At 39.3% G+C, this 27,665-nt stretch overlaps 1 protein-coding gene across 2 annotated transcripts in view; it reads right to left on the bottom strand.

The window, feature by feature from the left end:
• The window catches only part of CTSC (cathepsin C), a 37,097-nt gene extending 23,123 nt beyond the window's left edge, over window positions 1-13,974 (bottom strand). The window contains exons 1-4 of one of the 2 annotated variants that reach the window (XM_019643561.1): window positions 13,677-13,974; window positions 11,760-11,905; window positions 6,258-6,342; window positions 3,941-4,584 (exon numbers count right to left, since the gene is read on the bottom strand). In XM_019643561.1, coding sequence (XP_019499106.1) covers window positions 4,574-4,584; window positions 6,258-6,342; window positions 11,760-11,905; window positions 13,677-13,848 — 414 coding nt within the window. In that variant the 5' untranslated portion in view covers window positions 13,849-13,974 and the 3' untranslated portion in view covers window positions 3,941-4,573. Of the gene's footprint in view, window positions 1-3,940; window positions 4,585-6,257; window positions 6,343-11,759; window positions 11,906-13,676 lie in introns of those variants that run through there. The other variant, XM_019643560.1, reaches the window with a different exon arrangement.
• Window positions 13,975-27,665: the final 13,691 nt, after the last annotated feature.

Here is a 27,665-nt window from a genome sequence, read left to right as displayed (position 1 = left end):
TACCTACACTCAGTTCCAATATCAGATGTTTACATGCATGTAGTGTGCTACCTATGAGATGAGTAGGACACTGTATGTACTGCTTAAATTTGTGTAGTTACTGATTTAATTAAGGTAACTCTCACAAAATGAACAAGTAGCTTAAAATAATACTTGCAAAGAAACTAGAATTTGAAAAAATACTATTGATGTAAATAGAAGCAAACATAAAAATGACAAAACTTATATTTACCCTATTCCTACTATGAGGTCTATCAGCCACATTAAAAGATTAGGAGGTTTTAGAAACAGAGGCTTTGAAATGATTCCATCACTGCAGTATTCGTTTTTTAATCTTATTTATCAATAAAGAAAATATTTCAGTTCAAATTTGTCTATTAAATTGTCACCATCCCTAACACTAAATAGTAATTCTTCTGAACTCTACTAAACTTGTGACTTTCATACTTATAATAAAACGGATCAAAACTACTGAAATTCTTTACTTAAAAGATTTTAATTAGAAAATTGTTTCCAAATTTTGAAAATTTTCAGTAATGAAGATTCTTGGTAACAGACCCTTACATTGCTTTTGGCAACAAAGTCATGCTGATGAAGCATATGTGTATGTTTTCAGAGGATATCATCATGAAATATATTTTGCCAAGATACATTTTTGTGACAATGAACAAACCACATATTATTTAATATTATTACATATGCTTAATAGAAAACACATTAGTACAGGAGTGCGTGTATATAATTTTTTAATGTATCTATGTATACTGTGGAATATGTAATAAAAAATGTGGACATCTAGGTCTATTCCATCAACATCATTCACCATTTCAGAAAAGAACAGCTTTCATGAAGTAGAATGATTTAAGGAAAAACCACATATGTAGAGATATTACATTCCAAGAATACTGAAGAACAAAGAATGTTCAATTTTTTTCCCTTGGTTTTATATATATATATATATATATATATATATATATATATATATATGTACATTTATATGTATATTAAAAATGTATTTTCTTTTTAACATTCCAATGAATTATCTTTTCATTTCATTTTGGAAGTCACTGTTTGACAGGACAGGACCCATATCAACTGACCTGACTCCAGACCTGACAGCAATATATATATATATTTATATATTGCTGTCAGGTCTGGAGTCAAAGCCATTAGAAGGCAACAAAAGAGAGCAAGGCACCTTTTACCAGACTGGTATTTTGCCCTATCCATACAAGAGCATCACATCTTTCTTTAGTAAAAAACCAACTTCCCTATGTCAGTTTCAAGGGTTTTCTCTAGTTTTCTGCCTACTAACTAGACAACCACTTATTTAAAAAGTTGAATTTTAATGAACTGTGAAACTACCAGGAAACGGTCACAGTGGTTGAAACCAAATAATTTCCAGCATTTTACTGAAGGAATTGGCAGCTAGATTTAAATGCAATAATAGAGGGTCATAAATTTATTTATCTCCAGTGCTGAAAAGGCATTCAGTTAAAACCAAGAATATATGTGTTCCAGAACTAGTTAAGAAAACAGCAATTTACCACTCAGCAAAGTAGCCAAAGTCCCTTGGCTCATTCATCACTTACTCATAAACTTTTTAGTTTTCAATTACAGTAGCCATACAATATTATATTATTTTTAGGTACAACTTAGGGATTATATAACTATATAACTTACAAAGTGATCACCTCAACAAGTCTAGTGCCCATCTGGCACCATACATAGTTATTACAATATTGACTCTATTCCCTATGATGTACTTTACATTACTTGCTCATAAACTATTAAAACTGTGAGGTTAGAAGAAATTGTAGAGTTCATCTCATCTATCTTTCAGATGGTGCTTCTCGCTGTACTTAACAAAGATGGGGCATAACCACACAGCATTCCAGGCTAGTTGATTCTCCAGGCTTGGGGGAAGCACTGTAGTCATGAAGTTCACTATTTCCCGATAGCTAATTTAGTTTTTAGTAATTCTGAAAATTGACTCTTTTTAACTTTAAGCCCTATCTTGGCCTCTACAGGCTCATACAAAAATTAGAACATAAATCAACAGAATAAAATTGAAAAGCGTCCTCTGTTTTGTACAAAATCATTCTACAAATATGGCCTAAGGGTCTACCATAGAGTCACAAAGGTAACAGGTACTTCCAGAAACATGTCAATGAAACAGGACAACACAAGATTATAGTATTAAATGTTCTTTCTTTTACAAATATTTATTGAAGCCCTATTATTTATCACATTGTGCTCAATTTATCATATCGTGCTATACATAGGGAATAAAATGATCAGTAATACAGAGTTGGTCCCTGCTCATGGAGTTTCAAGACCAGAGAAGAACAAACAGGCAATTACAACAGAGAATGCTAAGCGGTATTATATATTATGAGGACTTCTAACACATATAGCTGCAATTTGTACCAGCAGTCTTCTCTTCTTCCATAATCAAAACAAACATTTAGATACAAAGTTACTCAGAGAAACAAACAAAAAATCACTTTAGTAGAGGTGATTTTAAGTTTTAGAATAAATTTTTATACATACTAGTTACTTTCTCAGTATTTACATCCTGAAAATCAGTATAGAAATATACAACTCTCTTAGAACTCTGGAGGCAGGTAATACCTGATATTTTTTAGCACAGAGAAGAAAAAATATAAACATAGCACCAGTCTTGATTTGTGTTTCTAGAACCCTACAGAATTAATTATTTGTAAGCTGGCCATACTGGTAAAAAAAGTCTTTGAAAAGACAAGAGAATGTGGTTAATTTTCCAAGCATCTATAAAGTTCTATGTGCATTAGGTGCTGAAGATATACAGGCAATAAACATTCAGTCTGGAAGAAGTTGAAGACATGCTATGAAATCATTCCATTATAGGAAGTTAGTACTAACACGGCAGAGGTGTCTGCAAAGCATAACGGGAACCACGATTATGGTGTTTCTCCAAGTAATGAACTTGGAGAGGGATTCACAGAGGTGTCACCAAGGTCCTGAGTGGTGAATAACAACCAGGTCCAGAGGTAGGAAGGAGAAAGTATCTGGGTAGAAGTAGTCAGCTGTACTGTTACCTCATCTTTATAAGATATAGCCTTCCCAGAATCACAGACCAGTACCTTTCAGGTGGTATAAAAAGTTATCTGAACCAATAAAATAAAGATGGCAACGTGCTAGCTAAAGATTCCACCATTCAAGCAGGGATGCAGGGCTGGGGGAAGTCCTCCTAGACAGTATGAATTAGGTGTAGCCCCACATTTTCAGTTTACTGAGGCTGATATTATTAATCAGCTCAGAACAAACGGGGAGGAAACTAGTCCATTGTGTAGCAGGAAAGAGCTAAATGATAGTAATCAGGGTGAACAATAGTGTTATTAAGAGAAGTGAACTTGGCAAAGGTATATAGGTTGTATTTAATTTGAAGTTCACAAAGCTCTGCTTCCTAATCTGGGGACTACAAAGGGAAGGAGCAGATTTTTTGTCTTGAATGACAGGCCTCTGGCTGAGGAAACAAAGTGAGTTGCCTCATTTCAAAAGGAAGCCTAGGCTTCAAGCCGATTCTTCTCCTAAATTTCCACAGGAGCCAATGCAGTGCATATGCTATTCTATAAAACTAACATTTGTGATGCTTCCAGTCTGGGATTCTGCAGAAAATCTACCCAAATGTGACTCCAGCTACTTGTACTGCTTTGTGCAATGGCTTTTCTTGCACTCTTTAGCCTCAAGGAAGTCTTTAGGCTTGAAAAGACTAGCTCTTACCAGTTAACAGTTAAACTGTGTGAGCTTAAGCACTGTATGAGACTAATTATCCCTATCTCTAAAATGAAGCTAGCAATATTTACTTTATAGGGGTTTTGTAAGGTAAAGTACCTCAAGTTCTTAGCACAAGGCTGGCATCTAACCAAAAAAATTAAACAAAAAAAAAGAAAAACAATTAAACAACAACAAAAAAATGTATTAATCCTCCATAGAACCATCTTTCCACCAATGACATATCTGTGCATCTCAAGATATCCTGAAGCCTTATTTCCTCCTTCTGATAGGTGCTGGGGTTCCTCAAGGTAAGTAGAGAAAGAGAAGGCATTCAAGAAGGTAATTTAACCGTGAATAAAATTTGCACAGTCAATGAAATGAAACACAAAATTCCAATCCTAGCCAGATTGGAAAAATTATTTCCATAGAAGAGTATTCAAAAGAGAAAAACAAAAAAACAAAAACAAAAAAACTTGTGTTGCGTGTTATTCCTTTTATTCAAAGGCTGAATGGTGAAGCCACCTAAGACTTCCAGATTACTTTTTCTTTCTCCTGCGTAGTCTCTGGTTGTTCACATTCCAAAATGGTGGTGGCTGCTTTCCATCGAAACGTTCAGGAGGGCAGCTGCCTTGGAGGTAGGTCACCAGGATGCCTCTGCATTTTACATGCACATACAGACTCCAGAAGGGCCTGGGGCTGCTACGGGCTTGCTAGCCGTTAGAGGTAGGTAGGTCCAGGGCTGCACGCTGCTCTGCCTCTTAGCCCCAAAGCCTGTTTTGGGCTGTGGTTTTAAAAGAGCCCTTCAACAGATGCTCTATTTAATAACTACAAGGCAATAAAAACTGAAGTTAATAAGCCAACAAGGATCATACTGTCTCTAAAAAATGTTTAATCATATTAATGTCTTGCAAGTCAAAAAAATATCAGTACTAGTATTTAAGATGCTGGTATTTTTATTTTTTATTTTTTTATGCTATTGAAGACATTCACAAAAATCCACCATTCTTAAAAGTAAAATGCTTAAGCAACATGTATTGAGCATGCAGCCAACAGGTTTGAGAAGCACATGCAGATACATCTAAAATTAACTGCCACTGTAGAAGCCTAATATTATCTTGAAACGTACATAAGAAACAGGCTAATCTAGCAACCTAGATACATGAACATGTATCTCTTACAAATTCTAAATGTAGGCTTAGTGCTGTTTGGGTCCTGTTTCCAGGTACAAGGCTATTTTGTACCATTTAAAAGCAAATACCAGGGACTATCTTTTCTACTGGCAGAGATGGTCCCATAATTAGGAGAAAGAGAGTGAGTTTTAAGCCAGAATTGCATAAACTGCATTCTGAGAATGCCTTATTTTTTGTAAGGAAAAAATGGTGAATGTATTTTGGGAAAGTTTCCTATTGTATCTTCCTCCTAAGCTATCACCATGTTAATATATTAAAGATTCTGAAAAGTTCTGAAATAAAGTAAATTATTTAACATAAATCTACACTTATTCAAATACCAGAAAAGAATTCAGAAAAAAAAATAGCTTATTAGTTTCAGCCTTAATTTTCACTTTAACATGTTACTAGTGGCTGCCTAGAACCATCTCTAAAGCTTAACATGATGAAATGGTACACCTGGTGAGCAATCCTACCAGGCAGGTGTGTGGACTGCTGTTGGCCCATTAAACAGTTATCAGTAAATGCTGATATAGGAAAAGGCGATAGCCAGTTCCATCTTTCATATCTCATTCTTACGTAAGAGCTAAGTAAAGAAGGAAGGGAAAGGGGGGGAAAAAAACGTTGTGTGAAAATGCAAGGAAGGTTAAATCCCTACCAACTTTACTCTCCAACCACCCATTTTCCATCAAAATTCTGGACATCTAAATTTATGGATCCAGTGAAAGCAATGATTTAAACATCTATTCTGAAAGCATGAGAAGCATTGTAAAGAGTAAAAAATTTCTTCTTCTTCCAGTCAATATTTTATGTGCTGAGAAGGAGCCATTTAAAGAAAAAAATATATATATATGGGTAATATCTCACAGGGATGGGTGAAAGGTATGTCAATTTCTCCGGAAGAGCCACCTTCTCTACTGGAAGGCAGACTTAAAATACCATGACCCCCATGAGTCTTTTTAGGAAAAAAATGACAACAGGAGGCACCACAGCCACTTCAAAGATGTGAACTGAACTAGAGTCAACCTTTTCTTAACGGGGTCTTTACCTTTCTAGGGTCATGTCTGTTTATGTTGTGAGCATCATACCTCGGAGGGCTAATCTGATGTGTGCAAATAGAACATGCTCAAGTGAAAAAAAAACATATAAAATAATGTAAGCATGTAAGTGGTAGCAAATAAGCAGGCTCAAGCAAGAAATCTACAAGAAAACTATAATCTCTCCAGTCTGGTCTCCATCTCACTATTGAATAAACATTAATTTGCATAAACCTCCAGGAGGGAAGCTTGATTTTAATAAGAAAGTTAAAAATATTTTAATGGCGCTCACCCAGTTTGTTCCTCTGATGTGGCAAATCATATATTCCCACAGTTCCCAGTTGCATGAACAACTGACTGATAAAATCAGTGACATCCTATGAAGAGTTTACAAGGGTAAGCTGAGTCATTATGCTGAGATTAAACATTATGAAAGAAAACAAAAGACATAGTTAAGCATGCATTAAGTGTGAAACTTCTCATTCTTTCCCTCAATTGAAACACTCTTTTAAAAGTAAACCTCAAGGTGTTTTAAAGAAAAATCCTAACCTTGGTGTACTGAATCTACATTAAAACAAGTAAATCTATCCCAGTAATAAGTATTCTAAAAACTGAATTCTTACATCTTAAAAATGAACCCACAAGGACCGTGAAAAAATTGTATAAGAGTCCCATATCCTTTTCTGTAGAAACACATGATTGTAATTTCTGGCTGTTGTGGCACGCTTGAAACTTACAAGTCACTGGCATAAAAAAATGGGCAAATGAATCTTCTGGTATGGATTTCACAACCATTTCCCAAAGTTTCCCAAATTTTCCTGTTTTAAATAGCAACCTGTTTTAGAAACACTATGGTAATGTTTTTTAGCTTACAGTTCTACTAAGACTGTTGGGTCCCAAACAAAAACTCAATTAGAAATCAATGAAGTTTGCTTGACTATCACCAAATAGAATTTTCAGCCACAATGAGTCTAGTTTCCCTTCTGTGCATGTTCTCCAGCCCTTAAATAGCCTAATCTTCAAAATAAAATCTGAATTCCTTCTCTACTGTCTCCTTTTGCGGCCTCAGAGAAAGTGACATGAGAAACATTAAAAGGCTAGAAAGCGTATTCAACTCGAGGGTGTTCTTTGGAGCTTAGTTTGTTTCATATGACTTCCTTCCTCTGGGCAATTTTGTGGAGAGGATGGCGTACATAGGAGCTTTATACATACTCATCATAAAAAAATGAACAAAGTGATGGCTCAGCTATTAAAAAAAAAACAAGAACAAAGTAAATAAAAGCATAAAGACGAAAAAATTATCACTTATCCACCCATCATATAAAGTCAGCCATAATTAAATGTCCTTTATGATGTTTTGTTACACTGTGGTTTTTGTATGAAGCTGGCTGCTTATAACCTGCAGGTACTTTTCAGGGTACAAATTTATTGGCATGTGCCAATTATAACCAAATGGTAAATGCTATTAAAATGTGATAATCTTGGAAACTGACCTGCAGACAGTATTGCATTTCAATTTGGGCAGCATATTGTTTTAAAAGAAAACTGAAATGAAGGCCTCTAGGAAAGTTTCAATTTTGCCGCAGGTTTAATGACTCTGTATTGTTTTACATAAGGTTGTTTCAAAAGTTTAGGTACCTACCTGGGTGGGCCCTAAATGCATTTGAATTTATAATAAGTATAAACTTATTATCTGAACATAAAATGTTCAGATAACTGAATGTCTACAGGAAGTTGAGAAGGAAAACATAACTTTTAAGAATTATTGCCTACTGCTTCCTGCCCAATGCAAACTACGCAAAAATTTTCAGTCAGTGTCAAGATTCACTTCCTTCCAAGCTTTTATCTAGCTTGAAGAAGCATGCAAAAAAAAAAAATACAGATTATCCCCATTCAACTTCCAATTTCTAAAGCAGATAAAACCCAAGGGGGGGGGGGAAGGCAGAGAAACCTCAAGTCATGAAAAAACGCTCATCTTCCAAGTGAGGTCTGAATCAGGAGAGCTTAACACAGGACATTCCTAACAATAGAAGTAGTAGCACAATTGCTTGCTTCAAAGCTGGAATGCAGGGAGAAGATGTGGAAGCTGTTTGCTGTGGAGCTCGCTCTGGGGGAGCAGAAAGTGCAGCAGGAGCCTCACAGAATAACCCAAGAGTATCACCTGCTCCGCAAACTCTAGCAGGAACAGCAATAAGAAACAATCTGATAAAAGCATATCTGAAGAGAGCAAAAGGAATCAAGTGGTGGGGTCCAGTTTGAGTCCATGGAGAGATCTGGACAGCCAACTGATTGGTAGAATAACAACGCCGAGAATACTGATAGCACATTTACATGGCAAATATTTGCCAGGTATTTCTGTAATGGTAGTAAGTAGGGTGGACTATGGTATAATTTACATAAGACACAGCCCTGAGTGACAAATACTGATTGTTTTGACAATTCTTCATTTAAAAAAAATAATTAATTTCCATTTAAAAGATACTTTCTAAGTCTGAAGGGAAAGGTCTCGTGTGCTTTACTCATTAAATAGGTTTTGTGTTTTTCTTGAAACCACATCCAGCATGGTTTCTCCAGCACCACTGTAGGAAATACCAGATGCTCAGGGTAAACTCCAGCAAGCTTTTTGTGTTAACAAGTGTCGCCATAAGTGCTTGACTATCCTATTATCTAAAATCAACTCCACTCTACCATTTTTTTTTAAACTCTGCTCCTATTTTTCAGTTGGATTTGCTAAAAGGGCATGGATTTTCTCCCTCTGCAAGATATGTTTACCTGGAACTACTTGATTATGTTAAAAGAAATCTTAAAACAAAGTATCTTATGTATATTCTACTCTGCTTGTTGATATTATAATCTTCATCACAAGGCCTAACTAATGACCAGTCAGAATGGTTGATTTTTCAGCAGGAAAAGAAAAGATGGCCCTAATAATGGTTCTGGGCAAATGCACACTTTATAAAAGTATACTGAAATCGGTAGAACGCTCTTCCTATTTTTATTCCTAATGAGAGAATACCATCCAGAAGCAGATGATTAGGCGGGGTCTTCCCTACAACAACATATTCACTGACTTTTCCCCACTTATGGTTGAGACGCTTATACCTTTATTTGGTGTTAAAATCAGCTTTCTGTTGACCTACTACTATTAATGTTCTGAGGCTATGGGAAAACACCAAATCTGCTTACACTGTGATGTATAAAGAAATACAAAGTGTTCTGACTCTTCCTTCAGTCACCAGCGGTTCCCTCTGTCCCCACCAGCTCAACTCCTATTTAAGCTGAGAGCAAACTGATTGAAACCTATTACTGGAGGGAAATTGCCCTTGTCTGTTTCTGATTATGACTCAGGTAATTAAATGGTGACTTTAGAAGTTCCCTCACCAGTTTCTCCAATTCTACTGAAGGAAAGAATGAAACGTTTTCTAAGCCAAATGAGTAAGACTATTTACTCATCTAATTACATCTATTTCTCACCTTGTATGTATATAATTTATGCAACCTCCTATTTCTCAACAGAAATACACTTCATCAATTCCTTTTCATTTTTTAAAACACATATGGACTAGGTGCCTATTATGTGTCAAGCAAGAAAGGAGAAGAGAGAGGGGGAGGAGTGGGAGGCAGAGGGAAGAGAAAAGGGAGGAAAGTGAAAAGAAAAAGGGTAAGGAGAGGAGAGGGGGATATATGGTAACAATTGTCTTGAATTTCTGTTTCCTTGTGCATCAATTCCATAGGGATTCTCAATCTGAAGGCAAAAATACTGAAGGGCTGTAACAGAGTAGCTAAGAGGTCTGCAAAGCCCTGGGCTCATCAATATGCAAACCGAGAATTATAATGAGATTGAATTACATTGACCACATCTGCACTAGTTTTAAATATTCATATAGATACTGGTATTATTTTCAAAAATGCATAGTATCCAGGGGTGATATTAAAAATATTTAATAAGTGGTTAAGCATGGGCTTCAACTAATAAAATACACTGCTAACCCTCAACAGCCAGCTTGGACAGACTGTTCCTGTCAGCTGAGTAGCAGACGAGCCAATCCAGGTGAAGGGAGACAACTTTTTCTGCTCTGTCTCTGTTTTCTTTGTTCATATTAAAGAGGGGTCCTCATAACCAAAAATACTGGGAGTTATTTTTGTAAGAAATAGGCTTGGCTCAGATGTAACACCATATCCTAGTGATTAAATCACAACCCATGAGAGAAATCATAAGAAATTTAGAAGTTAGTGTTATGTTGGAGCTTTCTCTCTCATCATCTTTAACAGTCATTCCCTTACTTTCCCATGAATCCCTAGTATTGGCCAACCCTTGATGCTCCAAAGCAGCGGTTCTCAACCTGTGGGTCACAACCCTTTCACAGGGGTCGCCGGGTACTCATATGTGGGCGTATCTGCATGTGGGCCTGGAAACGGATAGAGGAGCGGTGTCTCGGTTCCTAAGACCATCGGAAATATGTTTTTCAATGGTCTTAGGCAACCCCTGTGAAAGGTTGAGAACCGCTGCTCCAAAGGCTGTAAACGCAATCCCATGAAAAACATCTGTCTTTATTTATACTTGATTTATAATAAACAGCTAGTCTCTGCTTGTGGATTCAATTTATATAAACTATTTAATACTCTGCCAACAGAAAAAAATTCCAACTTCAGAAGGGTATCTGGGATAGAGTACAATCTGTGCTAAGCTATTTTACCCTAGGGTATGCCTGCAATTGGAAGCAATGTGTTAGCATGTAAGAATGGTCAATGGTTTTTCCCTAGTGAAAGAAGAAAACACGCTGGCCTGGCTAGACTACCTGTTACTTTAATTAGCCCAAGAAGTAACTCCCATGGGCAGGCCGAGTGGCGCATTGGTTAAGATTTGGCTTGAGACGCCAGCTCTGAGCAGCAGGGCCCCAGTTTGGATCCCATGTGAGGGCCAGTGACGCTGTGCCCGCTACAGCTAAGATGGTGAGCAACAGCTCGACCTGGAGCTGGGCTGCCGTGAGTTGCCGGCGACGGCGTAGGCTGCAGTGGGCTGCCATAAGCTACCGTGAGTGGCTGACAGCTGGCATGAGTGGCCAAGAGCCACAGTGAGCGGCTGTCCAGTGGCCGGTGACCGATCTGCCTCACCTGGGAAGAGTGCAATGATAATACCAACATGGGCCAATGAAGCGACGTCCTCCACAACTAGACCGAAGAACAAAAGGACAGGGCAGCAACTTGTCTATTCCACTTCCCCGATTCCCCAACGCTGTTCCCCTCCCCCAACTCCCCAATAAAATCTTTTTAAAAAAAAGTAACTCCTATGCTATCTCTTTGTCTTAGTTTAGTCATGTTACTCACATTAATATATTTTCTACATCCTATTACTTCAGTGGGTCACTTGGGTCAATTTCTCAGAACCAACAAGCAATGATAAGGAGGATAGCATAATAGCATAATAACTCCAAAAACTATTTTATGACATCCATGTCTTTCCTATAGATTCAGTACAAAGCCAAGTGGCTAAAGCAATATTTAGAAATAAAGTTATAGTAATAAAGAAAATAAATTAAGAATTTACTCATACTTACCACAAAGTAAATTTAAATATAGGTGGAATGTACATATTCAAATATAGATCAGTTGTTTTTTTTAACCTACTGAAATCATAATTTTTGTAAAAATTATACCATCTAACGTCTCTGGGGAAGAGTAGTGTCAATTCTGGTTATCTTTTTAATTTTAAAATTCTGAGGGTCTACTGGTAAGAAGAGGCTTCAGATATTAAATCAGTGAAAATATGAATGCATTTTCCAATAAAACTAACCTTAAAAAAGGCAAACCATTTGTAGTCATTCAACACAATTTCAAAGCCTTGATTGTAAATGATGGTGAAATGGCCAGAATTGCCAAAGTCATCATATGCTGTATCCAACTTCTTAAGGTGCACCACTACTTTTTTTTCTGGTGGTCCTAAAGAAAAGAAAATACACAACAATGGAAAATTATTTTGACTTCAATAGGAGGAAAAATTTCCTCTATAATTTCCACTATTTTTAAGCTGCTTTCTTGTCATGCTATCCAATTTGAGCCAATTTGTCTTGACGATATCAGTTTCCATCTTGTTGCCCCCTCTGTACAATCCCAGAAGGGTTTCAGGCCAGCCTGTGAAGTAAGGGCTCAACAGACAGAAATATGCCAGAAGGCAGAAAGACCCCCAAAAGTACAGCCACTGCTTTCCCAGAGCATCCAGACTGAAGACATCTGTCCACTGAAGAAAAGGGGAAACTTGGGGGATGTTGAAAATGACGGGCAGGAATGGGAAGAATATAAAATGGTAGTCAGAAAGTGGAAAATATAAAAAGACTTGCTATCAGATCAAAAGAAGGACAAATGACATGATCTCTTTAAAAAAGAAATGGGCTACCTTTCTCCTTAATGGCTCTACAGTTCAGAACTTCAAAATCTGAATCCTTCCAAAGTATTCAGGTTTCAATCCTATAAAGCTAATTTGTGCTGATAGGAACTCAACTTTTAACCTTGAGAAGACGGGGACTCAGATCTGCTAGTGTCTTTAACTACTTACTATATTACACTCAAAGTAATAGTTTATAGGCAGAGGCTGCCTGAAAAGGGTTCTGCTGTGTCCCATCTGGAGGTTTGCACATTTTGGCAGTTTTTCCATGTTTCAGATTAATGTTTAGAAATCAGAGATTGCATGTGACAGAAGAGTGTAAATCCTGATCTCCCTTCTGCTTCAAACCAGTAAATTCAACTTTTAAAAGAGAAGATGGTTACAATGCCCAGGATTATGCGATGCCACACCGTCATCTGGAGTTGGACAGCTGAATTGGTTCTGTTTAAGTAACAAGTAACCTGACCATCTTTGTTTTGATGCCAAGGAAATTGCAGCCGAGAGTTTCACTCATTCTGCACAAGCCACAGGGTGGTCAGGATTTAGGCAGAACAAAAGTGCCTCTTCCAACTGAGACTGCGTGTTTTTCCTACACCCATTACTGAATTCTTTGTTCTTGGTGTCTGAGGGTATGTGGAATACACCAATGTGTTAAAACATTAGATGTTTATTAAAGCCTTCCATAAGCCAGGCATTTTATATTTCCAAATATAATTACTAGCTAAAAAATTAATAAAAGGATCCAGAAAAAAAATCAAACCTTTATATACCTTCCTGCAATTCAGGAAATGGTTCTGAGTGATCCCATAAATTTTCTCAAGCTATTAGCATCAACACACCTCCAAATCAAAATCGCTGGGCATAAAAGGCTCTTTCCCACCACCTAACAAAAGGAGAAAATTTTTCTTGCTATATTCTTAAGTCTTTGGGCTCAGTGTCACCAGCACAAGAAAAACAAACAAACAACGAAAACCCTGCAGATTGGAAGGGGAGATCATAAGACTGCAGTCGAACTCCCTTCCAAACCAAACCAAGCAAAAAAACAGAAAGAAAAATTGGGGGGGGGGGGGAGGAAAGTTCTTCAATAAAAGTGTTGAGGCCCCAGGAATACACAAGAAAATGTGAAGTTAGAAGTTCTCTGCCGTTCAACTTGAACTTGGAGGCCCTGGCACCTGCGAGGGCATCACAAAGGGCCCCCAGTCCAGCCACGATGTCGTGGCCTCGTGCAGAGGCACTCCGTCGGGGTGCGCTGTGGAGAAAGGAGCCAGGGACTGCGAGGGAGTCCCGGGCTGGCACAGGGAGAGAAGTCCTGGGACTCCAGCTGCTTACCCATCACCGAGCAGTTGACGTCCTGCCGGGATCCTCCGCGGCCCACCTGGAAGACCCAGGTGCCCAGCAGGTCAGGGTAGGTGCAGTTGGCGGGTGTATCGCAATGCGAGGTGCTGACACCGCAGAGGAGCAGCAGGAGGGCAGCGGGCAAGGAGCGGGACCAGGGACCCATGTTGTCGGGGCTCAAAGAAGAGCTGGGGGAGCAGAAGCCGGAGAAAGGCGCGCACGGTGTCAGGGGACCTGGACCGCACGCGCCTTAAAATAACCAGAGGGCCGGAAACCCGCTGCCTGGCGGGGGCGGGGTCTCGGTCTCCGGGCGGAGGAAGAGGGGGATGGGGTGCTGGGCGCTCCGCGTGGGTCGGGGGAGCCGGAGCGCGCCCGGCTCCTCATTAGGACCTTGATCCCGGGGAAAGCCCAGGGACACGTTCTATTGCGAAGGGATGACTCAAAAATGAGAGAGGGGGAGAGAGAAAGAAATGGGGTGGGAGGACAAAGGCCAAAGAGAGACAGAGTGAAGGGAGGTGGGGGAATCTGTGAGGCGAGACGGGGGGTGAGAAAAAGGCCCAGAGAGGGAGAAATCTAATAAGTGGAGTTTTCTTTAATTTGCTTTTTTTTTTTTTCCGTTTGTCCTCACCACCTTTTTTTTTTTTTTCTCTCTGAAAATTTTACTTGCTCCCCCCAGCCACCCCAGCTGTTTGAGAACTGCTCTTCCTTCCGTTTTCCAAAGCTTTCACTACCTTTTTTGGGGGTGGTTTTTGTTTGGTTTTCTGTTAATGTTGTTTGCCTATTATCCACAAGAGAATTCAGTTGCAGTGCACACTTACAATTTTGTGTACTTGTTGTTCCCCGCCCCCTGCAACCTTTATAGGATTTAGTTCTCTCTCTCTCCCTCTCTCCCTCTCTCCCTCTCTCCCTCTCTTCCTCTCTCCCTCTCCCCCTCCCTCCTCCTCTATCTCATGCTGTCTTCCCTAACAACCAAGGAGCTAACCCTGAGCTTTTTTACCAGACCCTCTTTTTCTCTCTCCTCCCTCTCCCCCCCACCCCCACCCCCTTCCTCCGTCTCTCAGAATCTGACTCCTCCTCTCCTTTTATCGCTGAAAAGCATGAAACCCAGAGAGAGGAAGTCACTTGCCCACGGTGAGGAAGGGAGCTGGTGGGAGGGTGGGAGCGGGCTGGTCAAGTGAGCAGTGTCCCAGTGTACCAGTTTGATCGCCAGTAATTATTAGGTAGCATTTGTGGGGGTTCAAAAAGAGCCAGCTCAGATGTGCCACAGTGGTATGTGGATTGTTTTGGGCTAAAGGCAACTTTAGCTGTGGCCTCAAGAGAAATGTCTACCCCTCCCTTAACTACATAGAAGAACTTGAATTGGGGGCCTTGTTCATAAGAGATTAGCAGACATTACCTCTTTTGACCTATCTATAGGGCTGGGTAAATGCCTAATTACTAAAAACCTGCTGTTAACATCTTGGAATGAACCTTTCAAGTTCCCAAGTCACTTAGTACCTCATCCCTAGTTCAGAATGTCACATGGACCCATTTTACCTTTCTGTCATTTAACCTTTCATGCATGTGGGGTCTCTGACTCTCATTTATGTGGGGTTCCCATGCATCTGAATGTAATTAAATCTGGTTATTTTCTCTTGCTAATCTGTCTCATGTCTATCTGATTATTGGACCAGCCGAACGAGCCTTTAGAGTAAACTTTCTTCCTCCTCCACACATTATTTCCAGGTGCCTCCTTGCTCAGTTTAAATATTACCTTTTTTTTGTGAGAGCTCCTCTGACTTCATTGGCTGTTGTTACAAGTTGGCGCTTTTCCTTTACAGACACCTGACACCTTTTAGCTGTCAGGCCCTGTGCCAGCATAAAGGACAACTAATGAACAAGACAGACTTGCCTGTGTCACTCCCCTCTAGAGTAATGCATTTTGCCCTCATCACACTGGTTAAAATAAGTATTTGCATGCCCACCTTTTCCATCAGACGATAAGTACTCAAAGGGAGCAAGTACATATTACTCACCTTTGTCTCCCTAGATTCTGGCTTGAAAACACTCAGGAAGTATCCTGGGGTGTTAAAATAAATGTACCTAATAGCCTTATCTTGGTTGCTAGGCCTGAAAGCCAAATTCGATTTGGCAAGGAGATACCCTTGAAAGCTCAGAAGTGAAAGTGCTCTCTAATGCAGGCAGGCGCTGCAGATGAAAGGGGGAGGGGGACACAGCACTCTACTCATAGGTTTTATAGCCCTTTACCTTGGATTAAAAGCTGGCATCATATAATTAAGCTAGCACACTTACTGTTTAGAGATACACTGACAGTGGCATTGCCTTCCTGAGTGCCCGGGGAAAGTGTGTTACTTTGTTAAAACATTAAAAAGTTTTACTAGGTCATCAATATTGAAGAGTTAAACAGTGGAGTTGGAAATTTCTTTATGGGTGTAATCAAAGTAGCACTTCGCTTACCTGTAAAGAAAGTTTAAAACAGTCTTTATTCAAAGAATAAGTAGAAAGAGATCTTGGAAACCTCTTAGTCTGATGGATTCATTTAATATTGGAAAATGGAGAACCAGAGACAATAACAGTGAATGTCACATTGCCAGTTACTGAGATGCAGGAATAAACCTCAGGTACCTGGATTTTCAACGGAGTTTATTTCCAATTATCTATTAATTCCTAAAGTAGCCTTCCTTAAAATAAAATACTAGCCCTCTCTCTCCGTTAGTGGGGTGGGGGTAGGGGTGGGGAATTAGTAATTCTCAAACTGCTCTGAAGTTTTATTTTTATAATGAACATTTTATAGACTATTACAATATTGCGACTTATATATGATCATTCAGATAAGTAAAATATATTTCTCAGATATATTTGGTCTTCATCCACAGTTCCTGGCTCACAGCGCCTCAAACCCTTGGAATTTCCTGATCAATAACAACAATGGGAGCATCATTTGTTACAATATTTTGTATCTTCTCAATTCCTGAAAATGCTTCAGGGCACTAAAGGTGAAATGGGTGCCTTGTTATTCCTAACAAGCCCTTCCACCACAACTGGGTTTATGTTAATGAGTGACCTTTACAAAGTGACTAAGTAAGAGGTCTAGTTGCCAGGGGAACCAAAGGTGAACAGAAACTTTTATCCCACTCCCTGATTTCCAGGGAGGAGAGAGGGGCTAAAGGTTGAATCAATCACCAATGGTCAATGAGGTCATCAATCATGCCTAAGTAATGAAACCTCCATAAAAACCCAAAAGGAGAGCTTCCAGGATAGGGAACCAGAATGTTGCCACATGTTACCATGCCAGGCCCAAGGTGCAAGATGACAGAAGCCTCTTTGTGTGGAACTTGCCCTATGTCTGTTCATCTGGTTGGTGATTTGCATCCTTCAATATCCTTAGTAATAAACCTATGGTATAGTAAATAAACAGGTTTTCTTGAGTTCTGTGAGCTGTTCTAGCAAATTAATCAAACCCTAGGAGGGGGTCATAAGAATCTCTGATTCATAGCCAGTTGGTCAGAAGCACAGGTAATAGGCTTGAGACTGGCTTCTGAAGTAGAGGGTAGTCTTGTAGGAGTGAACCCTTTACCTGTGGAATCTGACTCTATCCGGACAGTTTCAAAATTGTGTTAAATTCTTGGACACAAGTAGAGTGTCTAAGAATTACTTGTTGTTATGGGGGAAACCCTCTCCATGTTGGAAATTGAGTCTCAGAACACTTTTCAGAGTCCTTTTACTGTTCTGAAATAAAATTCACATATAAGCTACTTACACAATAAAAAAGAAAAAAATACTTAATATAAAGGACAAACAAGAAGGTGTTTCGAATACATTTTGAATACAAAGACATATATTCCATCATATAAAAGGTTCATGTGTGAATGAGCTGGAAAACATAATGAGACTTTCAGATATTGCCCTTTACGTCTCTATGTAAAATTGTAGAATCGCCATAAGAGTGACAGGTACCTTTTCTCTGAGAACAGAAATGATTTCAGTGAGTTAGAACTCAAATACCATACATATCAAATGGTCATTTAACCACGATACCTCAGTTACCAATGCCAGATTACTCTTGGTTAAAGCTTATGGCCTGGATAGTTGCAATGGGCTTAATCTCTGGTCAAAAATTACACAGGGTGGCTTAAAACTTTCTTGGCAAAAATGGGGCTCCTTTGAAATTTCCCAATTAGCTTATCTGAGAACTTAACTCCAATGCTAAGGTTTTTGAACCCGCCAAAGACAATGAATGAGAGGCTTTCTTTAATTGGTATTGTGAGGCTTCAAATGAAACCAGGAGGCACCTATTGCCTCCTTCGAAGAAAATAATTTTAAAACTTAATAAACACCCCCCAGAAATTAGAAGAAAAGACTTATGCACGTGATCCACCTCCCTTACTTTTGGAATCCTCTGAGCTGTCTTCTCCTCAAAGTCACTCAGTTCCTCCTTTGGCATCTCCACTTAATCCTCTGTATCTGAACCCCCTCTTTATTCTTCAGAAATCCCTGTTCCTGAACCTTCTCCCTTCATGGCCCCTTTTAAAGGTTTAGATAACATTTTTTTTAAGATTTTATTGGGGAATTGGGGACAAGAACAACATTGGGGAATCAGGCAAAGGGAACAGACAAGTTGCTGTCCTTTTGTTCTTCTGTCTAGTTGTGGAGGATGTTGCTTCACTGGCCCATATTGGTATTATCATTGCGCTCTTCCCAGCTGATGCAGTTGCTTGCTGGCCATTGGACAGCCGCTCACGGCAGCTCACGGCAGTTCACGGCAGCCCACTGCAGCAGGGGCTGCAGCCTACACCATCACCAGTGATTCACGGCAGCCCAGCTCCAGGTTGAGCTATTGATCACCATCTTGGCTATAGAGGGCGCAGCGTCACTGGCCTTCATATAGGATCTGAACTGGGGCCCTGCTGCTCAGAGCTGGCATCCCACGCCAACTCTTAACCAACGCGCTACTAGGCCGGACTAGATATCTCTTAAGGAGTCAAAACTGTCTCTTTGACTCCTGGAACTAAAGCAAAACTTTTAGCCATCGTTAAGGATTTCCCACACTCAAAAATGAACCCCTCTGAATTCGCATTTAGTCTTATCATTAGTTCTCACCAGCCAGGTCTCTCTGTTCCGTACTATCTCATCCACATGTTGGTTAGTAATGTCCTAGCTAGAGAATGGATGAACTCTGCGAACTGGAGCCACCCCCTATAAGACTTTAAGCTCCTGGGTGCCGCAGGGTTAAGTGCCTCACAGAAACAAGCACAACAAGTATTAAAAGCCAGTCCCCAAATTTCCTCTAGGCAAATACATTGGAAAGCTATTTATCCATGCATACAAGGAAAGGGTGGATCCCTCCTAGATTATTTCAATCGTTTTGAGCAAACTTTCCAATAAAATTCTGGAATCAAAGACCTTAATGATGAAACTACTAATTTATTGAATTCCACCTTTGTTGCAGTTTTTCATGAGGCCCTTGGTACCCTATTAATACAACATGGCTGCAATTGGATGGCAAAACAACCCCATGAAATTGCCTCACTAGCCAACCAGCTAGCAAAGGCTGTAGAAAAAGAACCCCCCACTCAAAAAAAAAAATTACTCTGACCTTAGACTTCCAGAAAAAAACCCCAGCTAAACTAATGGCCATGCGACTTCAATAATTAAATAAACCCCTTACCCCCAATTCTCCCCAGACACCAGATCAAGACCCTGCCTCTTCTTTCTTTTGCAAAAACCCTATACATTTTTAAAGGGATTGCCTCAAATATAAGCGACGGCTCCAATTCAGTCCAGGTAAGGCACCCAAGTCAAAGTTACTAAACAGGATTAGGAATGTTCCAGGGATTCAATGGGGACTTTTCCCCTTTTAGCAGTTAACCACCTAGGGAAACGAGATATTAAAATCAGGGATAATTTAGTAAGAGCTCTTATTGACACTGAGGCCACCCTGTTAGTCCTCAACCACAACATCCTTTTTCTGTCCCCTCTCTGGAGTTCCAAAACTGTTCAAATGGTTGGGGTCACTAACCAACCTATAACAGTCTTCAAATCTCAACCTATTTATTCCCTTGTGATAAAACGGTACTACTGGATGTGTCTCCCTCCTTCCTCTACCTCCTGTAGCTTCCTTGACCCCACTGCAGTCCGCATTTACAATTTCCCATCTGTTCCTAACTGCTGTATGTCACGCTCCCAGTCACCCATGGAATACTCATGTGCCTATTTTACCCAAAGACTATCTTTACTCCTTGTTTCTTCCCAACACTCTCCACTAACAGCCAAGTCATGCTTTCTGAACACCTACTGCCAATGAAATGGCACTTAAAATCACAAAAACATGACCTTCTCAAACAGTAAAAGGTCATTAAGTTTCTTTCTCAATGCCTCTCACCTCTCTGCCCCAGCATTTTACTTCTAACCAAGGCCTTTGATTACAAATCACCTCCATCCAGCTGCTGCTAACAACCCCCTTAGGTATACATTTCTGAGATCCTATCTGCCTTACCAGCCTGCAATCTGAACCAGACAACTCACCCTTTTTCCCTTCCCTCCACCGATCCCTGGTTTAACCAAATCCCTCAAAACCTCCCCACAAATAGTCCCCTTAGTCTCCAAAATCTCTCCAGCATACTAAGTGCCCCTCTGGTTGCTATCATCTGCACATCTGCACAAATGATCTTGGGCCTCTGACTGCCTAGACTCCTAGAGAACGTGGAGAATCTGCGCCGTAGTGAAACTGGTCACCTTTTTCTCTATTCTTCAAAAATCTAATCCTCTCTCATCCTCAAGGAAAAAAAGGAACCTTTCCTTTATCCTGATGACTATGAAGATAATAGTCCTGGTGCTTGGGCTGGCTGAGATTTAACCACAGGGTATTCAGGACACATACGTATAGGGCATTACCTATTGTGGGACATCTATTCATTTGTAGGTCTTGTTACTTATCAATGTGACATGATGAAATGAAATCTCACCCACACTATCAGTCAAATAGCCAGGTCCACTGCCAGAACCATTCAGGCATTAAGGAAATCCTCAGATTCCACAGCCTGAGTTGTTTTAAACAACCACACAGCTCTAGATTATCAGCTCACCACCCAAGGAGGAGTTTTTTTCTGTTGCTAACACCTCCTGCTGTATTTGGATTAACATATCACATCAGGTAGAACTTGAAATGATCAAGATACTCTAATTGGCCGAATCTCTGAAAGGGTACCCTGACTTTTTTCTAAACCTTTCCTTTTTAAACTTTGTTGACTTATTTTCCTGGCTCCCTTCTGGCTTAGGAGTTTGGCTCAGATCAGCCCTACAATTTATCCTATTACTTCTAAGTTTCAATTTATGGCCTCCTTTTAGAAGCATTCTCCAATGTTTTAACAAATGCCTCCAGAAAGCTCCTTCCCAGATTATGCTCAGCCAGCATCTGCAGACTTCATCAGAACTAAACCCCAGCCAAGATCAACAACCATTTATTCTAACCAGACGGATACCCTTATTGAATTCTAGACACATTTCCCCTTCCCGGAGGGACCAGATGAACCCAGAGCAGAGAGCTATGCCACTTCAGCAACAACTAAGGGGCTCAAGAAGAACAGGAATTCATCAGCACTGATACATTTTTAAAGAGGGGGAAATGTGGACTTTAATTACATTATGGACTTTGTGCTCTTAAAAGAACATTGTCAAATTAGTAGCCATTTTATCTGTTCAGAAATGCTCTCTGAATGCTGAATTTCTAGGAAATCCAAGAACTGTCCACAACTTGCCTGACAAGTTTACAAAGGAACAAAGAACATTACATTAATCCTGCTTTCACCACCCACTGAATTTGGAAATGCCCCATAGCCCCAAGCCCATCTCTATCCTGTTTGCACATACTTGCAGTGTCACTGTTTGGCCCAACCAATCCCCATAAACATCAGCTCTCTACAGTATCTGCCCTTAAATATCTGTCCCATGCCTCTCCATCTTTGGAATGCACTTTTGGTTTGCATAGGAAACTGCATCTCCCTGGCTTGCAACCCATACTTCTAAGAATAAATGTCTTTTGATTTAAATTCCAGGGTCTTCTTCGTTGACACAATGGATCCAGTCGCTATAGCATCTTTTACAGCCCACTACCTGAGAAGGACCTTTGCCCTGCAACTGAGGAAGACACTGAGAAGGCACTGATACAATTCTGGAAGGATTACATCATCGATGGCTAAGACAAGAACTTTGGTTGGGCCTCAGGTGATGTTGCCAAGGAGTGTGTAAATGGCATATGGAATAAGACACTTAAGAAATTCATGTAGGACTTCAAAGAATTTGCCAAGGCTGGGGAGGTTGCAAAAATCAATAAGGCTATGTTTGAGACAGCAAACAACTATAAATGGGTGTGAATGAGAATGGCATTAAAGAGTTCCTAGAGATGGTTCCTGAGGAATTGACTGACGAAGAGCTGTTGAAATTGGAACAGGAATGCATAGCTGAAGAAGAGGCAAGAGAAAACGAAACTGCAGGAGAAGAAAAAGAAGAACGCCCAAGAAAATTCCCAGTAAAATGTTTAGCAGAAGCTTTTGCAGACATCAACAAGGCCCTTAAAAAGTTTGAAAACATGGACCCCAACACCAAAAGGTATTCATTAATAAGAGAGGAATGTTCATGGTGCATTATTTGCCTACAAGCAAAGCTATTATGCAAAAAAAGAAACAAACCAAGCAAACCGCCATGGACATATTTCTGAAAAGAATGACACCTCTTCAAGAAGAGCTTCAGGCAGCTCCCTCAGGAACTATTACAGAGCAAGGCATTATCCTAGGAGATGACAGCTACTTGCATGTTATTGCCCCTGAAGACCCAGTGGGACAAGATCAGGAGGTGGAAGACAGTGATATTGATAATCCTGACCCTGTATGGGCCCAGGATAATGTGTGTGCTCATATCTTAGTTTTTAACAAAAAATTTTTTAAAGTGAAAAAAGTAAAAAAATTTAAACATAAAGCTTATAAAATAAGAATATAAAGAAAGAAAACACTTTTGTACAGCCGTACAAGGTATTTGTGTTTTAAGCTAAGTGTTATTACAAGAGTCAAAAAGTTCAAAAGTTCAAAAGCTTATAAAGTAAAAGAGTTACAGTAAGCCAAATTTCATTTATTATTGAAGAAAGAAAAAAATATTTTTTATACATTGTATGCAGCCTAAGTGTACAGTGTGTCTAAAGCCTACAGCAGTGTACAGTAATGTCCTAGCCTTCACAATCACTCACCTTTCATTCACTCACTCAGAGCAACTCCCTGTCCTGTAAACTTCATTCGGATTAAACGCCCTATACAGGTGTGCCCTTTTATCTTTTATATCTTTTTGTTTAGATACACAAGTACCACTGTGCTATAATTACCTACAGTATTCAGTACAGTAACATGCTGCACAGGTTTGTAGCCTAGGAGCAATAGGCTAGACCATACAGCCTGGGTGCATAGTAGGCTATACCATCTAGGTGTGTGTAAGTGCACTCTATGATGTTTTCACCATGATGAAATTGCCTAACGATGCATTTCTCAGAACATATCCCCGTCTGTAAGTGGCACATGACTGTATGTTAAAATGATATAAAATGAAAGTAAGTTTATATGCAAACCGGAATTTAGTGCTAGGCTCAGATCACTATACGTAGGTTTACAGAGAGGAAGCATTGCTTAGCAGTAGTTCTCAAAATGGGGTCCCAGGAATACAGGAGCAGCAGCACCCTTAACTCCTTGGAATTTATTAGAAATGCAAATTCCTGACCCCCGCCTGCTACTGCTGAATCAGAAAATGTCTGAGTAGGTCCCAGCAATCTGTGTTTTAACAATTCCCTTTCAGGTCATTCTGATGCAGGTGCAGTTTGAGAATCTGGTTTAGAGATTAACAGCAAGGGCTCTAGTCACACTACCTGAGTTTGAAGCCTGGCTCTGCCACCCTCAAGCTGTGTGACCTTGAGGAAGTTGTTTTACTTCTTTTTGTGCCTTGGTTTTCTTATCTATAAAATATGCATAATCGTATCCCCTATACTACCTCATCTGGCTTTGAGAAGACTAAATGCATTAATATAGATCTCTGCAGAGACCTTACATTTATCATTGTGTATATTTCTATTAGAAAACTTTTCTTTACCAATTAAGACAGTAGGTTCCAAACCCTGCTCTCCATTGTAATCCTAGCACCCTGAAATTTCCGGCATACAGTAAGTTCTCAAGTATTTGTTGAATGAATGAATAATATCATGGACATAAGTGAATCTATATTTCATGGTATTTGGCAAAGACCACCATAATTTCCATGTTCCCTGCCTTGTGAATAAGGTGAAAAACCATTATTCTGGAATGCATAGCAAAACAAAGAAAGGTCTTAGAAATAGAGAAAAAAGTGACATATCCCTATAGAATGCTATTTGGTATTGTATATACCTCTGCCACTGGTAGTTAATAATAGCCATAATAATTTTATTTATTTAGGACTTTACATTTTACCAAGATAATTCACATATATTTGCTCATTTAATTATCACAATTGTATGAAGACGATATTATCTGACTTCTCTTTTATTGGAGACAAAACTGAGGCTAAGGGAATCTATTAAGGAGTAATGCCTATGAAAGAGAAAGTAGAGAGGGAGAGGAATCTGGGAAAGCTTTGGACTGCATTGTATTAAGCTCTGGCACCTGTGAGAGAAAGAAAGGAAAAGGAACTAAGGAGAAAGACTCAGAAATACAACTCTGAGTCTCATCCAGCAGGAAATTCTGGGCAGTAGTACCCACAGATGAGCTTGGTTTGGGCAGAAATGGCCAGGCCCTAGCATTTGTGCTGCTCTTTGTTATTGGCCTTGACTGGAAAGCTGAGGGGGACCCTGGATTCATGATCGACGGAAGCTGACAGCAAGCTGCACTTGTACAAAACGATCCAGAAGGATAAAAAGAGTGCTGGACCATTTGTTCCAGTCTTAACTTATAGAAATATATTCTGTTTCTGTCCTTCTGATCTAATAGGTAGATGACAAAACTCTCTCTTCTACGACCTCATGTTCTTGTAATTATCTGATTGACTGCTTTATTCACCAGGATCAATGCTCCTTGAGAGCAGGACTGTATTATTTTTGTACCTCAATTTTTTTGACAGAGCTTGGCTCTGTCAATTTACTCATTGATCCTCTCAATAAAATTTTTGAAAGAAAGGAAGGAAGGAAGGAAGGAAGGAAGATAAGCAGAAGGAGTAAATAATTAGCTTTCTGTGCATAAACACCCAGTTGATTTGTCGAGCTTACTGTGCATGAAATCACAGGGGTGCTTAGTAATGCTGCCCAGGCTGGTTCATTTCAGTATTCCAACATTTCTCAAACTTTTTGTCCTTAGGACCCCTTTGCATTCTTAAAGGTTATGAAGACTCCAAAGAGCTTTTGTTTATATGGATTGTATCTGGCAATATTTACCCTATTAGAAACTGAAAGTAAAAAAATTAAAGTATTGACTTATTTAATAACAATAATAAAGTAACATACTTTTAAAAAATATATAGTTGAATTACCAAGAAAGAAAAGTTAGTGAGAAGAACAAACATTGTTAACAGTTTTGCACACTCTCTAGTTCCTGGCTTAATGCAAGGGTGCTATATCATCTTTGCTTCTGCATTCCACCTGTTGCACTATATTGTTTTGGTTGAAGAATATGAAGAAAACCCAGCAGTATACAAATAGGTAGTTTAAAAAAGAGCTCTGTGAACTCCTGAAAGAGTTTCATGGATCCCCATGGGTCCTCGCACCACATTCTGAGAACTTTTTCACTAGAATAATTTTATACCCTAAGATTCTCTCACTGTCAGCTCCGAAAGACATGTGTCCTTGGTCACAAGGTGAATAGGGATGAACAGAATGTGTGGTTATATGCCCACAAACACAATTCCAAGAATAGAAAAACCATTCAAAGCAAATTCCCTAGTAACTGTGAGGCTCTGGTGTCATTTTTTTATATATCAGGGGTGGGAATATTCTAGGTTTACTCAGTGAGATGTAAAAATAGGAGGAGGACATCCTTGATTTTGACGGAATAGAAGCTGATAAAGACAGAAAAATAATATTCATGATTTCTGTTTGAATAGCTGATTATAATTTGTACAATCTATTCACAATCTAAAATCTAAATATTATGTGAATCTGATAGTAATCTCCCAGTTATTGCTAATCCTATTTTACAGATAAGGAAATTAGGACTCAAAAAGAAGTGACATTCCCATGGTCACATTGCTAATAAGTATAGGTCTGATAACCAACAAAAGATTTCTTGTTTTAAGTTAGAATGTTAGAATGGAATTAAGAAGGCGAAGCTCTGTCTACTTATGGATGCAGTCAGATATAAAGTTAAAAGAAAGAAAGGTTCTACAAATGAACTGGACAGAAGATGCAGCTTGAGGCAGCTGTGAACTGTCAATTACTGAAATAGCCTCTATTATTTCATCTCACTCTCACTCCAGTTAAATAAACCAAGTTTTTGAAATGAAATTTTTGAGAAGCATTATTTTTTACCGGCAGACCAGGATTATCCCATAGGTCACACAGGGTAAGAGCAACCCTAAAGAGTCGACCGCTATAATGAATGTGTCCACTTTGCTCCCTTTCCACCACCACCACTGTGGTCCAGTATGACATCATTTTTTGCTGGACGACCATCATTACCTTCTAATTTCATCCATTTTTTTCTTGAATTAAATGCTAGCCAAGAACCTAGCGTCATCCTTGACTTCCTCAATCTGATCAGCAAATGTATCAAGCTGAGTCTACCCTCACCACCGTGATTTTTTAATTTAAATGTAAATCATATCAAGTTACTCCCACTATTAGGAAGTGGAATACTTTCCAATAGGTTACCTTTTCATCATCTTTGATTAAATTCTACAAGACCTTACAGGATCTATCTGCCCCAACACTCTTTTCATTCCTCTAATTGCTGACTGTCCCAGAAACTCTTGCCTTCTGTTGATCCTCAGACTCTCTAGATTCCTGCTCTCTTCATTACCCTTGTAGTTTGCCTTCTCTAACTGAAATAATTCACCCAGTTCTTCACATAACTACTTATTCTCACTGTTTATGTAATTCTCATTGATAAACATTTACCTTCTGAGAAAGTCCTCCTCTACCCATGTTATCTGAAGTAGCCTGCTCCAGCTATTCAATTTTACTCTGTTTATTTCTACATAACACTTTAAACTTCTTATAATTATTGCATTTTCTTTTTTCTTATGTATCTGCCCCACCGGAACATAAACTCAATGCAGGTTGAGCCTTGTCTATCTTGTTCACCACTGTATCTCCAGGACACAGTAGGTGCCTAATACATGTTTATTAAATGTTGAGTAAAACTCCTTACTCCCCAGCTTTAAGAATCAGGTTTACTGGAAGCAAATTTTCATTGGGAAGACATTTGCGACACTAGATGGTAAGTTTTATATTTCTCGCCTCATACTGTTCATTTTCAGAGATATTCAACTAGCACAAGGAACCAAGTTGAGAGCCCCAGAAAATCTGGAATTTTAAGTTAATATACCTGTGTGGATTCATTTGAAAGTTGTGGAAGTTGGCCCTGGACTACTTCATATATGTTTGGCTTGCTTTCCTGAAATCCAGTTATAAACACATGTTGGGCAATAGGAAGGCTAAACCATGTCTCATTTGCTTTTCAAAGCTCTGCAGTTTGATTTGACTTCCCTTCTTTCTATATAGATTATGCTTAGAGGGAAACATGATGTCAAACAAGGTGAATTCCAAATAGCAAAAGTGTAGAGAGTCTTGGCATGAAGAGAGGAGAGCCAGACCATGGTGACTGGTTTAAAGGTCAAGGCTATCAGTTTCTCCAAGTTGAGAAAGTGTGTACCTTTTCCAGGAATCAGATCATTTAGCTGGGTAATGATACAGGTACATTAAAAATATTTCATTTAATAAGTTATAAATAAGTTTACTTATTACTTATTATGTAAGTTGATAAG

Source organism: Hipposideros armiger, unplaced genomic scaffold, assembly GCF_001890085.2.
Source record: "Hipposideros armiger isolate ML-2016 unplaced genomic scaffold, ASM189008v1 scaffold_79, whole genome shotgun sequence".
Classification (NCBI taxonomy): Eukaryota; Metazoa; Chordata; class Mammalia; order Chiroptera; family Hipposideridae; genus Hipposideros; species Hipposideros armiger.
Note: the sequence above shows the minus strand (reverse complement) of the source record. Positions and strands in the feature narration are given on the sequence as shown.